Source organism: Geotrypetes seraphini, chromosome 10 (genome assembly GCF_902459505.1).
Source record: "Geotrypetes seraphini chromosome 10, aGeoSer1.1, whole genome shotgun sequence".
Taxonomy (NCBI): domain Eukaryota; kingdom Metazoa; phylum Chordata; class Amphibia; order Gymnophiona; family Dermophiidae; genus Geotrypetes; species Geotrypetes seraphini.
Genome location: NC_047093.1, coordinates 2070377 through 2087466, shown reverse-complemented (window position 1 = coordinate 2087466; position 17090 = coordinate 2070377). Strand labels below are relative to the sequence as shown.

General features: G+C 45.4%; 1 protein-coding gene across 3 annotated transcripts in view; it reads right to left on the bottom strand.

Moving 5' to 3' along the window:
* The window catches only part of NOTUM (notum, palmitoleoyl-protein carboxylesterase), a 54111-nt gene that overhangs the window by 14618 nt on the left and 22403 nt on the right, over nucleotides 1-17090 (bottom strand). For all 3 annotated transcript variants that reach the window (XM_033959949.1, XM_033959951.1, XM_033959950.1), the window contains 3 exons: nucleotides 10610-10801; nucleotides 10420-10520; nucleotides 10176-10323 (listed from right to left, as the gene is read on the bottom strand). In XM_033959949.1, the coding sequence (XP_033815840.1) occupies nucleotides 10176-10323; nucleotides 10420-10520; nucleotides 10610-10801 (441 nt within the window). The remainder of the gene's footprint in view (nucleotides 1-10175; nucleotides 10324-10419; nucleotides 10521-10609; nucleotides 10802-17090) is intronic.

Below are 17090 nucleotides of genomic sequence, written 5' to 3'. Positions count from 1 at the left end.
GGATGTTGTTCTTCCAAATTTTTTGATGGCAAATAATATATTTTGGAAAAAGGAGGAAAAGCATCATTAGGAACATTAAGAACCTCACAAAAGTACTTTTTCAAAACTTCTTTTGCTGATAAAGAAGGAATCTTTGGGAAGTTCAAAAATCTAAGGTTATTCAACCGCATATTATTTTCCATCATTTCCACCTTTCTCCTAAGGTTAAGATTGTCCTTAATCAGTGTCGTTTGAATTTGAGTTACTTCACTTATCTTTTTATCTATTTTTTCATCGATGTATTTTCCTGTTTAAGTCCATTTATTTCATTTCTTTGTTGTAAATAGTTCTTTAATTTGTGGTGACAATGTTTGTCCCAGAGTTATTACCAAGTCCCAAATAGAGTCTAGAGTAACATTCATGGGTTTAGGAACAGAGAATATACTTGCTTGCATTGTCCCAGCTTCCACAGCAATGGCAGTCTTCTCCCTCTGGGAACCTTGCTCCATTTCAGGTCCCCTCGTTATTCTCACCGCAGTCTCGTCTTCCTCCAGTGCTTCACTCACTTCAGCCTCCCGGGAACCGAAGTCTGCCTCCTCGGGCTGACTACTCTCCCGTGGAGAGCTAGCACGCTGCGGCTGAGGGGGCGGGGTTCTAGCGTCGGGGCTCAGAGTCGACTCTAGCCCAGGGAAACTTGCCGCGACCTCACTCCTTCCCTGCGATTCCAGCGGGCGACTCCCCGATGCAGCTGCTGCCTCTTGATTCAGGCGCCGCAAAAAATCCTCCATGGACATCTGAAGGGGAGTCTCCAGGCGCCTCGAGGCTCCAGAAGCACCTTTCCCTCTCCTTTTCGGCATTGCTGAGGCACAAGGTAAATGTTATTTCGTTAGGATCTCTGGCGGCGTCTGACTCACTCTCATCAGCACGCGGCCATCTTGGATCTTCTGCAAAGTCACCAGTCTACCTGCGTACATTCTGATTCAGAATAAACTTGTCTAACTTTGTCTTGAATCCCTGGTGGGTGTTTTCCCCTATGACAGACTCTGGAAGAGCATTCCAGTTTTCTACCACTCTGGGTGAAAAAGAACTTCCTTACATTCGTACAGAAACTATCCCCTTTCAATTTTAGAGAGTGCCCTCTCATTCTCCCTACCTTGGAAAGGGTGAACAACCTGTCCTTATCTACCAAGTCTATTCCCTTCAGTACCTTGAATGTTTCGATCATGTCCCCTCTCAATCTCCTCTGTTCGAGGGAGAATAGGCCCAATTTCTCTAATCTTTTGCTCTACGGCAACTCCTCCAGTCCCTTACCATCTTAGTCGCTCTTCTCTGGACCCTTTCGAGTAGTACCATGTCCTTCTTCATGTACAGCGACCAGTGCTGGACGCAGTACTCCAGGTGAGGGCGCACCATTACCCGGTACAATGGCATGATAAACTTCTTCAATTTGTTCGTGATCCCCTTCTTTATCATTCCTAGCATTCTGTTCGCCCTTTCTGCCGTCGTTGCACATTGCGTGGACGGCTTCATCGACTTGTCAATCATAACTCCCAAGTCTCTTTCCTGGGAGGTCTCTCCAAGTATCACCCCGGACATCCTGTATTCGTGCATGAGATTTTTGTTACCTACATGCATCACTTTACACTTATCCACTTTGAACCTCATCTGCCATGTTGATGCCCATTCCTTGAGCCTGATTATGTCACATTGCAGATCTTCCAAATCCCCCTGTGTCTTCACTACTCTGAATAACTTTGTATCGTGTGCAAATTTAATCACCTCACTCATCGTACCATTGTCTAGATCAGGGGTGTCCAACCTGCGGCCCCATGAAGTATTTTGTGCAGCCCCGGCCAAGGGCGATGCAGTGTTTTCCTCTGCTGCCCCCAGGTGTTTACCGTCTTGCCGGCTCCCTCCTCTGTCTTGCTGCAGCGTTTGCATGGCCCCAGAAACATTTTTTTCGGCCAATGCAGCCCAAGGAAGCCAAAAGATTAGACACCCCCTGGTCTAAATTATATATAAAGATGTTGAAGAGGCACGCACAGGTCCAAGCACCGAGCCCTGGGGCACTCCACTGGTGATGCTCTTCCAGTCCTAGTATTGTCCATTTACCCCCACTCTCTGTTTCCTATGATCCAGCCCGTTTTTAATCCATGTGGAGTATTTCACCATCGATTCCATGGCTCACAATTTTCCAAAGTAGTCGTTCATGTGGAACTTTATTAAACGCCTTCTGAAAATCCAGATATACAATGTCGACCGGGTCGCCCTTGTTTATCTGTCTGTTTACTCCCTCGAAGAAGTGCAGCAAGTTCGTGAAACACGATCTGCCTTTGCTAAAACCGTGCTGACTAGTCCTCATCAGCCCATGTCTGTCAAGGTGATCAATGATGCAGTCCTTTATCAGCGACTCTACCATCTTTCCCGGTACCGAGGTCAGACTCACCGGTCTGTAGTTTCCCGGATCTTCCCTCGAACCTTTCTTGAAGATCGGTGTAACATTTGCCACCTTCCAGTCTTTCGGAATCTTTCCCGATTTGATCGACAGATTGGCTATTAGTTGAAGCAGTTCAGCTATAGTCCCTTTCAGTTCCTTGATGACCCTTGGATGGATGCCATCCGGTCCCGGGATTTATCGCTCTTAAGCCTATTAATCTGCCTACACACCTCTAGACTGATCGTCAATCCTGTCAGCTTTTCGTCTTCATTTCCAGCATATAGCCTGATGAGTTCCGGTATGCTGTGTACGTCTTCTTTGGTAAATACAGACGCAAAAAATGTGTTCAGTTTGTCGGCGATTGCTTTGTCCTTCCTTTATTCCATGGTCATCCAATGGTCCCACCGCTTCATTCGCGGGTCGTTTCCCATTAATATATCAAAAGAACGGCTTGAAGTTCTTCGCCTCCTTGGCTATTTTTTCCTCGTAGTCTCTTTTGGCCCCTTTTAACACCATATGGCACGTGCGTTGATGTTGTTTGTGCTTGTTCCAGTTTTCGTCCATTTTTGACCTTTTCCATTCCTTAAACAAAGTTTTCTTGTCTCTTATCGCTTCTTTCACCTCTACAGTGAGCCACGCCGGTTCTTTGTTCTTTTTCCTCTTTGATCCCTTGTTGATATGCAGTATATATAGATTTTGCGCCTTGGTGACTGTGTCCTTAAAAAGGGACCAAGCTTGCTCTAGCGTTTTTACAGTGCTTATCTTCTTCCCCACCATGAGTCTCATCCCTTCATAATTCCCTTTTTGGAAGTTCAGTGCCGTGGCTGTCGTTTTGGACTGATATTTCTCCCCTGCGTCCAGATCGAAGTGGTTCATATTGTGATCACTGTTACCCAGCGTCCCTTCTACTTCTACATCTTGTGCCGGTCCTTGTAGGCCATTTAGAATTAAGTCCAGAATTGCATTTCCTTTAGTGTTTTCACACATTTCGAGGCCGCTTTCAACTCCTGACTCCTGCTCCCCATAAGATTCCTATGTCCATCTTACCATTTCTCTCTGTGAGAAACTCCCCAACCCCTATATGTCTTGTTTGTCTGTCTAAATTAGATTATAAGCACTTCTGACCAGGGACCGTCTATTTCATATTAAACAAACATGTTCAGCACTGTGTACACTTTTTAGGGCTTTAGAAATTATAAACAGTGGTAGTAGTTGTTGTTTTGACTTGGTTCACATCTTACCTATCGGATAGAATTTACTCTGTGAAGAGGCAAGACATTGTATGACATACTGTGTTCTTAGCTCTTCTCATGACTCTCCTACAATTGATTGACTTGATTGCATATGTACTGTGCCCCCCTAGATCATTTAATGTCAGCATTTTAATGACAAGCTCTCTACCATTGCTCCTAGTTGAGAAGCAGGAAATTGAAGCTTAATCCTAAAAAAATCCATGGCACTCCTCATATCAGATTCTGGGAAATAAAATCCTTGGTTTCATAATACATAATACCCTCAGCTTTAGGACACAAACTCCCTCAGTTGTGCAAAAGTGGGTTTTCAAACCCAGGATAATCAGATCCATTTGGCAGCTACACGTGTCATCAACTACATAGATCTTGACATACTAACCTGTCCTTAGCCACCTACCATAGATTACTGTAATACCGTATTTCCCTGCATATAGGCTGCACCCATGTATAGGCCGCAGAAAAGGGCAGCCTAAGTTTAAAAACCGGAAGATAAGCCGCCCCATGGTATTAACCACGGCTTATCTTCCAGTACCTCCCCTGCCTTTAAAATCTTCCCTCCACCCCGGTACCTTTTTCGGAGCACCCTGGACGTCGGAAGGCAAATCTCCAGTGGTGCAGGTCAGCTGCGATCTCTTCGGCATCCGGCCTGCCCACGAACTGCCCGCTGAATGGTCGTCAGCTCTCGCAGGACTCGTGAGAACTGACGTCAGTCACTCAGCAAGCAGTGCGGGGGCAGGCCGGATGCCGAAGAGATCGTGGCTGCCCTGCACCACTGGAGATTCGCAGTCCGCCGTCCAGAGGGCTCTGAAAAAGGTACCAGGGGTGGGGGAGATAATTAAAAATTTTTATATAGGCCGCCCCATATAACTAGGCTGCACCCCATACACGGGTTTGTAAAACCCATGTATAGGCCACGGCCTATATATGGGGGAAATACGATACACTCTAAGGGCCTCAGGGCCAAGGAATGACTTCGCCTACAGCTTTTACATAATACATCAATTAAGCTTATACATTCAAATGGAAGGTGAAATTTAATGTGGACAAATAATTCAAATCAGAATTAACTGATGCTAGGGCACCCAAGAAAAAGATATAGGTGTTGTTTAGTCTGCCCAGTGTGCAGCGGTGGCCAAGAAAGCTAGAAATTATTAGTAAAGGGACGGTTAATAAGATCAAGAATTTTACTGTATAATACCTCTGTATCTCTCCATGGTGTATACTCACCTTGAGTATTGTGTACAGTTCTGGTCACTGTATCTCATAAAAGATATAGCGGAACTAGAAAAGGCTCAAAGAAGAGCAACCAAAATGATATAGGGGATTGAACTCCTTTCATGTGAAGAAAGGCTAAAGTGATTAGGGCTTTCAAATGAAAAAGAGACAGCTGGGAGGGGGGATTGAGGTCTACAAAATCCTGAGTATTGCAGAATGGGTAAGAGTAGATCAATACTTTTACTCTTCAAAAAGTACAAAGATTAGGTGACACTCAATGAAGTTACATGGAAATACTTTTTAAAATCAATAGGAGAAAATATTTTTAAGCTCTGGAAATTATTGCCAGAGGATGTGGTAATGCAGTTAATGCAGCTGGTTAAAAAAAAAAGGTTTGGACAAATTCCAGGAGGAAAAGTCCATAGTCTGCTATTGAGACCGACATGGGGGAAGCCACCATAAGAACATAAGCACCGCCTCTGCCGAGTCAGACCATAGGTCCATCATGCCCAGCAGTCCGCTCCCGCGGCGGTCCCCCAGGTCAATGACCTGTAAGTGATCTATTACTCTAAAGCATTTTGTACTGTATAGTAACCCTCTAATTGTACCCTTCAATCCCCTTTTCCTTCAGGAAATCGCCCAATCCCATTTTGAAACCCAAAATCATACTCTGCTCTACCACCTCCTCTGGAAGTTCATTCCAGGTGTCAACCACCCTCTGAGTGAAGAAGAACTTCCTAGCATTTATTCTGAATCTGTCTCCCTTCAATTTTTTTGAGAGCCATCTAGTTTTTGTTGCCCCCGCCAGTCTGAAGAATCTGTCCCTCTCTACCTTCTCTATACCCTTCATGATCTTGTAAGTTCTATCATATCCTCTTTAAGTCCAGGGAAAAGAGCCCCAGCTTCTCCAGCCTCTCAGCATAAGTAAGGTTCTCCATGCCCTTTATCATTTTTGTTGCTCTTCTCTGGACCCTCTCAAGTGTCACCATATCCTTCTTAAGGTACGGCGACCAGTATTGAACCCAGTACTCCAGATGCGGTTGCACCATCGCCCTATACAGCAGGAGGATAACCTCCTTGGTTCTGGTAGTGATACCTTTTTTGATAATGCCCAACATTCTGTTCGCCTTTATTGAGGCCGCTGCTCATTGTGCAGCCGGTTTCATTGTTTTATCCACCAAAACCCCAAGGCCTTTTCTAGGTTTCCTTCCCACCTGCCCTGGGAGTGTTGCTGTTATCTGGGTTTCTGACAGGAACTGGACTGTATGGACCATTGGTCTGACCCAGTATGACAGTTACAGCATCTTTGTGCTCTGAGCTGTTTCCTCCACTGCGATCCTGCCTCTGACATCAGAGGAGGGCGGGACTGCAGCAGAGGAAACAGCTCAGAGCACAAAGACGCTATAACCATGATCTTCGGCTGCAGGATCCAGCAATAAGGTAAATGGTTCGTGGAGGCCAGGAGCAACACGGAAGCCTTCCCGGGGCGGGAGGGGTGCGCAGTCTTTCGGAGGGCAGTCCTTCAGGGGGTGGGACAGGCCTTGGGGGGGGGAGTGCATTCCTTCAAGGGGGGAACAGGCCTTCAAAGGGGAGACAGACCAGGGATGGTGGCATAGGCCTTCGGGGGGACAGGCAGGCCTTTGGGGGGGGCAGTCCTTCAGGAGGTGGGACAGGCCTTGGGGGGTGCAGGCCTTTAAGGGGTGGACAGGCCTTCAAAGAGGGGACAGGCCAGGGATGGTGGCATAGGCCTTCAGGGGGAACAGGCAGGCCTTCAAGGGGGGGGGACAGGACTTCAGGGATGGGGGTACAGGCCTTCAAGGGGGAGGTGCAGGCCTTCAGGGAGGGACAGACCTTCAGGGGAGGGGGACCCTGGTGTAGAAGTACATGGAGAGAGGGAATGGGGGTTCAAAGAGACGTGCATATGCCAGACTTTGGGGGGAAGAAATAATGGAGGAGGAGGGAGAGAGATGATGGACAATGGGATTTAGGGAGAGAAGGAACAGAAAGGGAGAGAAGTTGGACATAAGGGATGGTGTGGATGGGGGGATAGAGATACTGGATAGGAGGGTAGTTGGGAAAAGAAAAGGAGAGATGGTGGACCCTGGGGTGGTGGGGAAGGAGGGAGAGATGCTGGATGAAAGGGTAGTTATGAAAAGGCGGATCTGGTCAGACCCCACTTGGAATACTGCGTCCAACATTGGTCTCCCAACCTAAAGAAAGATATAAAACTGCTGGAGGGGGTGCAGAGGCGAGCAACAAAGCTAGTAATGGGTATGGAGAAACTGGAATACGAGGATCGACTTATGAGACTGGGATTGTTCTCCCTTGAGAAGAGGAGCCTGCGAGGGGATATGATCGAGACCTTCAAAATACTGAAAGGAATCGACAAAATAGAACAGAAAAAACTATTTACATTGTCCAATTTGACATGGACAAGGGGACAAGGAATGAAGCTGAGGGGGGACAAGTTCAGGATGAATATCAGGAAGTTCTGCTTCACGCAGAGAGTGGTGAACACCTGGAATGCTCTCCCCGACGAGGTTATTGTGGAATCAACCGTCCTAGGATTTAAAAGCAAACTAGATGCACATATCCTTATGAGAGGCATAGAAGGATATGGGTAACTACAAATTATAAATACTCACAAAAAATATTCCAGCATATATCCACTACTATAGAGGAGTGAAGCACGAGATGGATATGTTTTTATAAATGGAGAAAAGACCTCAGTTTCTTCCAGGGAAAGGAAAATTCACCTGGAGGACCTCTATGTCTGCCGTATTCAACTTCAAGCAGCATAGGAAAAAACATCCCTGGTCAAAAACTCCATTATAAAATAATATCTGAAAAACTGTTAATATACAGTCCAGAAAATCACAAATCACTTATCTCTTCGATTCACTGTCCTCCAGGTGGGAATTGAATCCAAACAGTTCAAACGACATGTCCAATGTGGGCACTGCTCGATATGTCAAATCACGTTAGACTGTGATCACTTTATTAACCCAGTAGACCAGAAAGTGTATAAACTTAAAACATCTACGACATGTGACTCTAGGGAAGTTATCTATGCAATTCAATGCCCTTGTAAGAAAATTTATATAGGACAAACTTCCCGTTTGTTCAAGACCCGTATAATCGAGCATAGATCTTGCTTAAGCTGTAGAAAATCTGAGGCACCAATGGTACAGCATTGTTTAGACCACAATCATTCCTTTACAGAAATGCGATGCTGGTTTATTGAAAAGCTATCTCCTTCGAAAAAAGGTGGTGACTTTCGAACATTTTTATGACAAAGTGAACAAAAATGGGTGTTTAAATTAAAATCATACATACCTACAGGTTTAAACACCAAAATAGAATGGCGTGCCTTTTTTTGAAAAAATTTTTTTTACGAGGTTACGCCCCTCTATGATGATTGATTCAATGATCAGCATGACCTTCCTTTTTAAACCCTACCTGGAACGCCGGGCCGCCATTTCTTTTAAGAGAATCTGTGAAGCGGTAGCTCAATATTTCAATGTAAGTAGCTGTGAGTTACTCTTTTTAGTGCATTGAAATGTCTTGAAGAATACTTATATGGTGATATTGTATCGTTTTAGAGACCTCCCCTGATGCAGCGTTCTAATAGCGAAACAGGGCCTGTCGGGAGTCTCAAATATATCTTTTCCCACGTTTAGAAGAAAGTTAATGTGGTGAAATCGTTTGAACTGTTTGGATTCAATTCCCACCTGGAGGACAGTGAATCGAAGAGATAAGTGATTTGTGATTTTCTGGACTGTATATTAACAGTTTTTCAGATATTATTTTATAATGGAGTTTTTGACCAGGGATGTTTTTTCCTATGCTGCTTGAAGTTGAATACGGCAGACATAGAGGTCCTCCAGGTGCTTCACTCCTCTATAGTAGTGGATATATGCTGGAATATTTTTTGTGAGTATTTATTATATTCCTCTTGCAATTTTGGATTATTTTATAACTACAAATTATGCCAGGTGTACACCTGGGAGGGCCTCCGCGTGTGCGGATCGCCGAACTTGATGGACCGAAGGTCTTATCCGGAGATGGCACTTCTTATGTTCTTATGTACTGTGGATGGACACACAAAAAAAAAAGAAAGATGCCAGACCTCCGGGAAACGGAAGGGGAGGATAGAGATGGAAGATGGATGGTTAGCAGGGAGAAAGAAGGAGACCCTGGCAAGCAAGTTATCAGAAGACAACCAGAGCCTGGGACCAACAAGATTTGAATAATGACCAGAAAACAAAAGGTAGAAAAACTAATTTCATTTTCCATTTTGTGATTACAATATGTCAGATTTGAAATGTGTATCCTGCCAGAGCTGGTGTTAGACCGCAAACGTGAGCTAGGATTTAAGAGAGAGAGGAAAAGTGTTTTTTGTTTGTTCATTTTGTTTACATCACAGCACCAGTATGGTTAGGAGAAGGCAAAGGGGGTGAAGAGGCTATAAAATAAACCCACCAGGATGTTTGGAAAAAAAAAAACAAAAACACCCAATTAGGCAGGAAAATTGAATCGAATCATCAATTCAGTAGGCTGAATCAAATCAAATCAAAAAAAATTTTTCCTGAATCGGGCAGCACTAGTCTCTACCGCCTACAAAATAAGTGGTCAATGCTAATTGGGAAAAAAAGAAGCTGTAGCAATTTTAGAGGCATGCTAGAAGTAGCTCAGCATGCAGAGAACCCATGTGGTAAAAATAGTGCAGGTCCTTTTCAAGTGCAGCTTAGTAAAAGGGCTCCATGGTCTTAATGGATGCTTCTGTTCCTTTTGGGTATGTTTGTATGGAAACAAGGCTCTCTCTGTATTTATACCTCCGATAAGAGTGGCAGAGGAGCCTAATGGTTGGAGCAGCAAGTTGAGACCCAGGGAAGCCCAGTTGAAACACTACTGTGGCTCTTGGACCTGACCTCCATTGCCTCAGATTGTAAACTCTCTAGGGACAAAGAAATACCTTCTGCCTGCTGTTCCCTCTAAGCTGAGCAGCAGTCCTCCAATTGCATTGCTGCCAGTAGGTGGTGCTGCTTCAGTATTGTGTTTAATTGCTAGGGAGAGGCAGGTTCCCTGGAGTCCTGCACAGTGCCCCCCACTGGCAGGGCTATAGGTGGAGGACTCCTGCTCAGCTTAGAGGAAACATTGCCTGTACCAGATAGTACAGCAATGTGGTCATCCTTTTCTGCAGTCTCTACTTCAGCTACAATATTTTAGAGATGTGGGTCCAGAATTCAATTCAGCTGATTGTCTGAGTATTTTATAATCAAGAAACTTACGCCACATGTTTCAGGGTGCTCCTCAGCTCTTGGCCCAGGTTTTGAATGTAGAGCCACTGTCCCTCCTGCACTGGCTGTCCCGTTAGATACACATTGTCCACAGTCAACTGGGCTTCATCAAACAGCCACTGCACCACAAAGACAGGACCTAGGGAGAAACCAGACAGGAAAAGTCTGAGTATGGAGGGCTTAGAGCTTAAAAGAAACTTAGTTCTGCATCTTGCTCCTTCCCTCTTTCACTTACATTGAAGAGTTGGGTAAATTTTATAGCCAAAGAAACAATTCCACTCCTCTCCCTGCTCAAATTGCTGTTTGCAGCGTTCAGGGACAATTCCATTCCAGTACCTAGAAGATGAGCAAAGATAGGGCTATGTTCCCTGCATTACTTATGGACTGAGTAGCACAGGGCATATGCCATGCTTGGAGAGGTGTACCTGATGCCCTTGCGGATGGCTTCTGTTGGGGCGCATGTGATAGTATCTAAGCAGTCCGTCCTTCGATACTGTTTGTTATCAAGGAACCAGCCAGAGTCAGACAAGCCACGGACCTGAATTGCAGGAAATCCCATGTTCTCCAGTTGCTTAGCCACACGATCCACATTCAGAAGCACACCTGTGCCTCCAGCACTGCCAGGAGAAGGTCACACACATCAGCATGTGAAAGACTACTGTGCACAGTAGGAAAAGCAGAAGCCTGAATTCTTACACACGCCCTGCTAAAGCAGAATCTCTGGATCAAACAAGTGCTACATGTACTAAACGGGAAAAGGAGAAACTCTGATTTCTAGATCAGTCCTTAAAGGACAGTTACTGCCTGGGGTCTAGGAGCTTAGCTGAAATGTTATCTAATGATGTACAATCCAGCTGACATCAGTTCAGTAGAAGCTCATTTCCACTTGAGCTCCATAATATAATGTACCCAACGCATTCACTGAGGTGAGTATTGACTCTGGTTTTTGTTTAGCGTGATAATGTAATCTGCTCACATATTCCCACTGAGAACTGCTAAAGATACTGTGCAAAAGAAGGGACTGCTAAAAAGTTCTCAGCCCAGCCAAGAGAGAATGATGTGGAGCCATGAAACCTACAAGTTATTCAACACTTTTCGTTTCATGACTCATCATTCTCTTCCTGGTTGAGCTGAGAACTTTTCAGCAGCCCCTCGTATTGTGATGTCATAATGTCTCATCCCATCAATGCCTAAGAGCCAACCTCATCGTTGATGTCATAGTGGCTTGGTTTCCCTATACTTGGGCCCATTTACTAGATGCATTTGCCTCATAGAAGTGAAAAGTGTCAAGAAAAGTGTGGAATAACTTGGATGTTTCATGGGTCCACATTATTCTCTTCTTGGCTGGGCTGAGAACTTTTCAGCGGCCCCTCATAAGCCTATACCTGCAGATCTTAAGTGGGGTCTGTTGGGTTAGAATCTGCATTCAGGAGTAAGAAAGAGAAATGTGTACTGAACCTGATTTTAAAATGCTTCTAGCCAAGCACTGAAAGGTTTCCTAGGTTGGCAGGGTGAAAAAAGATGTGGGGCAACTTCCTGGAATACAACAGGATGACATGGTCCCTGAGAGACAAATTGCACATTTTGCAAAGATATGGGCCCAGCTGTGGCATACAGTAGACATGTGTCAGTGACATGAAGCAGAAGCACATCTGTGTGGGGTAGAGAGCGAGGACAGATAGACTTCTAGATGGGGAAATGAAAAACATTGTTTGAAATGTTTGTATTCAAATGCCAGAAGCCTAAGGAACAAGATGGGAGAGTTAGAATATATTGCACTAAATGAAAAGATAGCTATAATAGCCCCTTCTGAGACCTGGTGGAAGGAAGATAATCAATGAGACAGTGTCATACCGGGGTACAAACTATATTGCAGCGAGAGGGTGGATTGAAACGGTGGAGGCATAGCATTTTATGTTAAGGAGGTCCTTGGATTGAAAATTCTACAGGAGCAGAAACACACCTTGGAATCCCTGTAAGTAGAGATTCCATGTGTAAAGGGGAAAAGGATAGTTTCAAGTTTATTAAGATTTTGATTTACACGCAATGTCAAATATTTTCAATGCGTATTACAAAAATTAAAATTTGGGGAAATAAATTGCTTAAACAGTGATAGAAGTCTACTACTGTCTGCTGGACCAGGATTAACAGACAGATGCTGAAATGTTATCAGAAATTAGGGAAGCTAACAAACTGGATAACACAATACACTTCTCCCTCCGTATTTGCTGTGATAGGGGATTAACAGAACCACAAATACAGAAAAACCGCAAGTAACTTTTTCATGTTATTCTCTGTTTTCTATTAAACCGCGAATAACATGGTAGGAGACCTGGCCTGTTCCTGAAGGAGAGGCGACAGACGGCGGAGAAAGTGCTAGGAATCAGCGATTTTCTCTGTAAACGCTTGGAATCAGCGATTTCTCTATGCAAGCTGATGTAATTTTGGGAGAGGAGCCAGCAAGCTAAAAACTGTGAATAATCGAAACCATGATTGCTGAAACTGCGAATACAGAGGGAGAAGTGTAGTAATGTGTGATTTTATAAGATATACGGGGACAGACTTAAAGATCTCAATATGTATACTTTGAAGGATATGCAGGAGAGGGAACATATGATAGAGACGTTTAAATACTTATGTGGTGTAAATGTGCAAGAGTCAAATCTTTCATTTGAATGGAAACTCTGAAATGAGGGCATAGGATGAAGTTAAGAAGTGATAGGCTTAGAAGTAATCTAAGGATACTTTTTTACAGAAAGGGTGGTAGATTCCTAGAATAGTCTCCCGGTAGAGGTGGTGGAGACAAAGACTGTGTGTGAATTCACAAAAGCAAGGGACAGTCGCATGGGATCTCTTAGGAAAAAGAGGAGATAGTGGATGCTGAGGATGGGCAGACTGAAAGCACCATTTGGCCTCTATCTGTAGTCATGTTTCTATGTTTTTGTGTTACCCCGATATTGACTGGGTAAAAGTAACATCAGGGCATGATAGGGAGGTAAAATTCCTTGATGAAATCAAGGACTGCTTTATGGAACAGCTGGTTCAGGATCCGACAAGAAGTGAAGTGATTCTAGACCTAGTCCGTAGGGGAGCATATGATTTGGTACATGAGGTGATGATCCTGGGGGTCATTTGGCAACTGTGATCATAACATGATCAGATTTGATATAATCTTTGGAGTAAGTACATACAGGAAATCCAATATAATAGCATTTTTCTTTAAAAAAAGGAGACTATGATAATATGAGGGGACTGGTAAAAAATAAACTTAGGGCTCCTTTTACTAAGGTACGCTAGCATTTTTAGCACATGCAGAATATTACCGTGCGCTACACCGCGTGCTACGCAGCTAGAACTAATGCCAGCTCAATGCTGGCATTAGTGTCTAGCGTGCGTGGCAATGTAGCGCGCGCTATTCTGTGCATTAATGCCCTAATGCAGCTTTGTAAAAGGAGCCCTTAGTAGTGCTGCCCGATTCACGATTCAAATCGGTTCACCGATTCACTTCGGGTGAATCGATTCGAATCGATTTAAATTTTAAAAAAATTGGCTTCCCGATTCAGACCTTCTCCCCTCGCCCCCTAAAGCAGGAGCGGCAGCGCTGCTCTTGCTGGCTGGCCGCTGCCGCACCTGTTTTAGAGGGTGAGGAGGGAGGGTCAGTCGGGAAATGCTGCAGTCCGGCTTCCCTCCTGGCCTCCCCGAAGGACTGCCCCCCCTGAAGGACTGCCCCCGAAAGACTGCGCACCCCCTCCCCCCGGGAAGGCCTCCGTGTTGCTTCTGGCCTCCCCGAACCATTTACCTTATTGCTGGAGCCTGCAGCCGAAGATCGCGGTTACAGCGTCTTTGTGCTCTGAGCTGTTTCCTCCACTGTGATCCTGCCTCTGATGTTAGAGGAGGGCGGGACTGCAGCAGAGGAAACAGCTCAGAGCACAAAGACGCTGTAACCGCGATCTTCAGCTGCAGGCTCCAGCAATAAGGTAAACGGTTCGGGGAGACCAGGAGCAACATGGAGGCCTTCCCGGGGGGTTGTGTAGTCTTTCGGGGGGACAGTCCTTCGGGGGAGGCAGTCCTTCAGGGGGGCAGTCTTTTGGGGGGCAGTCCTTCAGGGGTGGGACAGGCCTTGGGGGGTTGCAGGCCTTCAAGGGGGGGAACAGGCCTTTAAGGGGGGGACAAGCCAGGGATGGTGGCATAGGCCTTCAGGGGGGACAGGCAGGCCTTCGGGGGGGGGCAGTCCTTCAGGGTGTGGGACAGGCCTTGGGGGGGTGCAGGCTTTTAAGGGGTGAACAGGCCTTTAAGGGGGGTGCAGACCTTTAAGGAGGGACAGGCCTTCAAAGAGGGGACAGGCCAGGGATGGTGGCATAGGCCTTCAGGGGGAACAGGCAGGCCTTCAAGGGGGGGGGACAGGCCTTCAGGGATGGGGGTACAGGCCTTCAGGGGGGGACAGACCTTCAGGGGAGGGGGACCCTGATGTAGAAGTACATGGAGGGAGGGAAGGGGGGTTCAAAGAGATGTGCATATGCCAGACTTTGGGGGGAAGAAATAATGGAGGAGGGAGAGAGATGATGGACAATGGGATTTAGAGAGGGAAGGAACAGAAAGGGAGAGAAGTTGGACACAAGGGATGGTGTGGAGGGGGGGATAGAGATACTGGATAGGAGGGTAGTTGGGAAAAGAAAAGGAGAGATGGTGGACCCTGGGGTGGTGGGGAAGGAGGGAGAGATGCTGGATGAAAGGGTAGTTAAGAAAAGGTGGATCTGTGGATGGAGACGAAAAAAAAAGAAAGATACTAGATCTCCAGAGGAGGGAAGGGAAACGCAAGGGGAGGACAGAGATGGAAGATGGATGGTTAGCAGGGAGAAAGAAGGAGACCCTGGCAAGCAAGTTATCAGAAGACAACCAGAGCCTGGGACTAACAAGATTTGAATAATGACCAGACAACAAAAGGTAGAAAAACTAATTTCATTTTCCATTTTGTGATTACAATATGTCAGATTTGAAACGTGTATCCTGCCAGAACTGGTGTTAGACCGCAAACGTGGGCTAGGATTTAAGAGAGAGAGGAAAAGTGTTTTTTGTTTGTTTATTTTGTTTACACCACAGTGCCAGTGTGGTTAGGAGAAGGCAAAGGGGGTAAAGAGGCTATAAAATAAACCCACCAGGATGTTTGAAAAAAAAAACACCCAATTGGGCAGGAAAATCGAATCGAATTGAAAAACCAATTCAGTAGGCTGAATCGAATCAAATCGAAACTTTTTTGCTGAATCAGGCAGCACTAGCCCTTATAGGAGCAGCTACAAAAGGTCAAAAATTTATATCAGGGGTAGAGGTTATTAAAAAAAATACCATCTTGGGAGGAGCTACCTGAGTTGGTGTGTGCTTGAGGAGACCTCGTTTGCCTTGGCCAGCGGCAGCAGCAGCTTATTCTTCAATTCTTCCACCTTATCTAGTGCCCATTTCGGACAGGCACCTGGGGAGATGGACAATGACGTCATCCAGGTCCGTCTCCAGCTGAAAAGCAAGCTGCAGCCAAGGCGATTTTGAGGAGCTATCGGAGTTGGTATGTGCTTGAGGAGACCTCGCTTGCCTTGGCCAGCGGCAGCTTATTCTTCAATTCCTTCACCTTATCTGGTGCCTGTTTCAGACAGGCACCTGGGGAGATGGACGGTGACGTCATTTGAGTCTGTCTTCTCCAGCTGAAAAGCAAGCTGTAGCCGTGGTGATTTTGAGGAGCTACCAGAGTTGGTGTGCGCTTGAGGAGGCCTCGTTTGCCTTGGCCAGCGGCAGTGGCAGCTTATTCTTCAATTCCTCTGCCTTATCTGGTGCCCATTTCAGACAGGCACCTGGGGAGATGCACAGTGACGTCATCCGGGTCCGTCTCCTCCAGCTGAAAAGCAAGCTGCAGCCGCTACGCACGGCTGCAGAATGCGGCCAAGGGGCGCTGCCAAAGAGCACACTCTAAGGGGCAGGTTCTGCCCCTGGGGAGCCCCTTTGGAGCACCGAGTAGTAACGAGGATTCTGGGACAGTACTTTTATTGGGGTAAGAATTAATTTACTTTAATCCATGGGTAAAAGAAAGGTTAAAACTAAAAATTATATCCCAGCTCTGGTTGGCCCTATGGACCGTCATTTGACCGCACCTTTGACAACCCCAGTAACTCAAGATATTTTATCTGTATCGGGAGCATCGATTAGTCCCCTCGACAGAACTCCTCCCCTTCCACCAGTCTGGAGCTATGGGACCTGCAGATCCCATAGAATCCCTGGATGATTCTCTAAAATCTTCCTCAACTCCCTCTAAACTGCAGTTTGCAGCATTACCTAAAATGATTTCCTTACCAGAGAGTAATGGGGAAGACTTGAGACCATCTGAGGAACCAAAGGACATTACCCTGAAAGATTTATGGCCAGTTAATATAAGGGTAGAAGGGCTGTTAAGAACAGTAATTAAACAATCTTCAGATCTCTCATCTGATGTTGTAAAAAAAATGTGAGAATGTTGATTCAAATTTATAGTTATTGGATAATACATAGTAACATAGTAGATGACGGCAGAAAAAGACCCAAATGGTCCATCCAGTCTGCCCAATAATAAGATAAAGACAATTGAATCACAGGTTTCCACACTGCAGCAAGTTTCTGTGTCTGCAGTAAAAGACTCATGTATTATCCATTCCAAGTTTGAACAAATGGAAACTATGACACAATCAAAGAATCTCCGCTTTGTCAATTTTCCAAAAACTCATTTGATATCTGCTGAAATTTTGCTTAGGAAATATTTTAAGGAGATATTGGGATTAACAAATGCAGAGTCCTTGCAAATAATGAATTGTTATTATATTCCTCAGAAAAATAAAATATCATCTGATCAAGAGACTGACCTATTAGTCTCTGCAGAGATTGATTTGA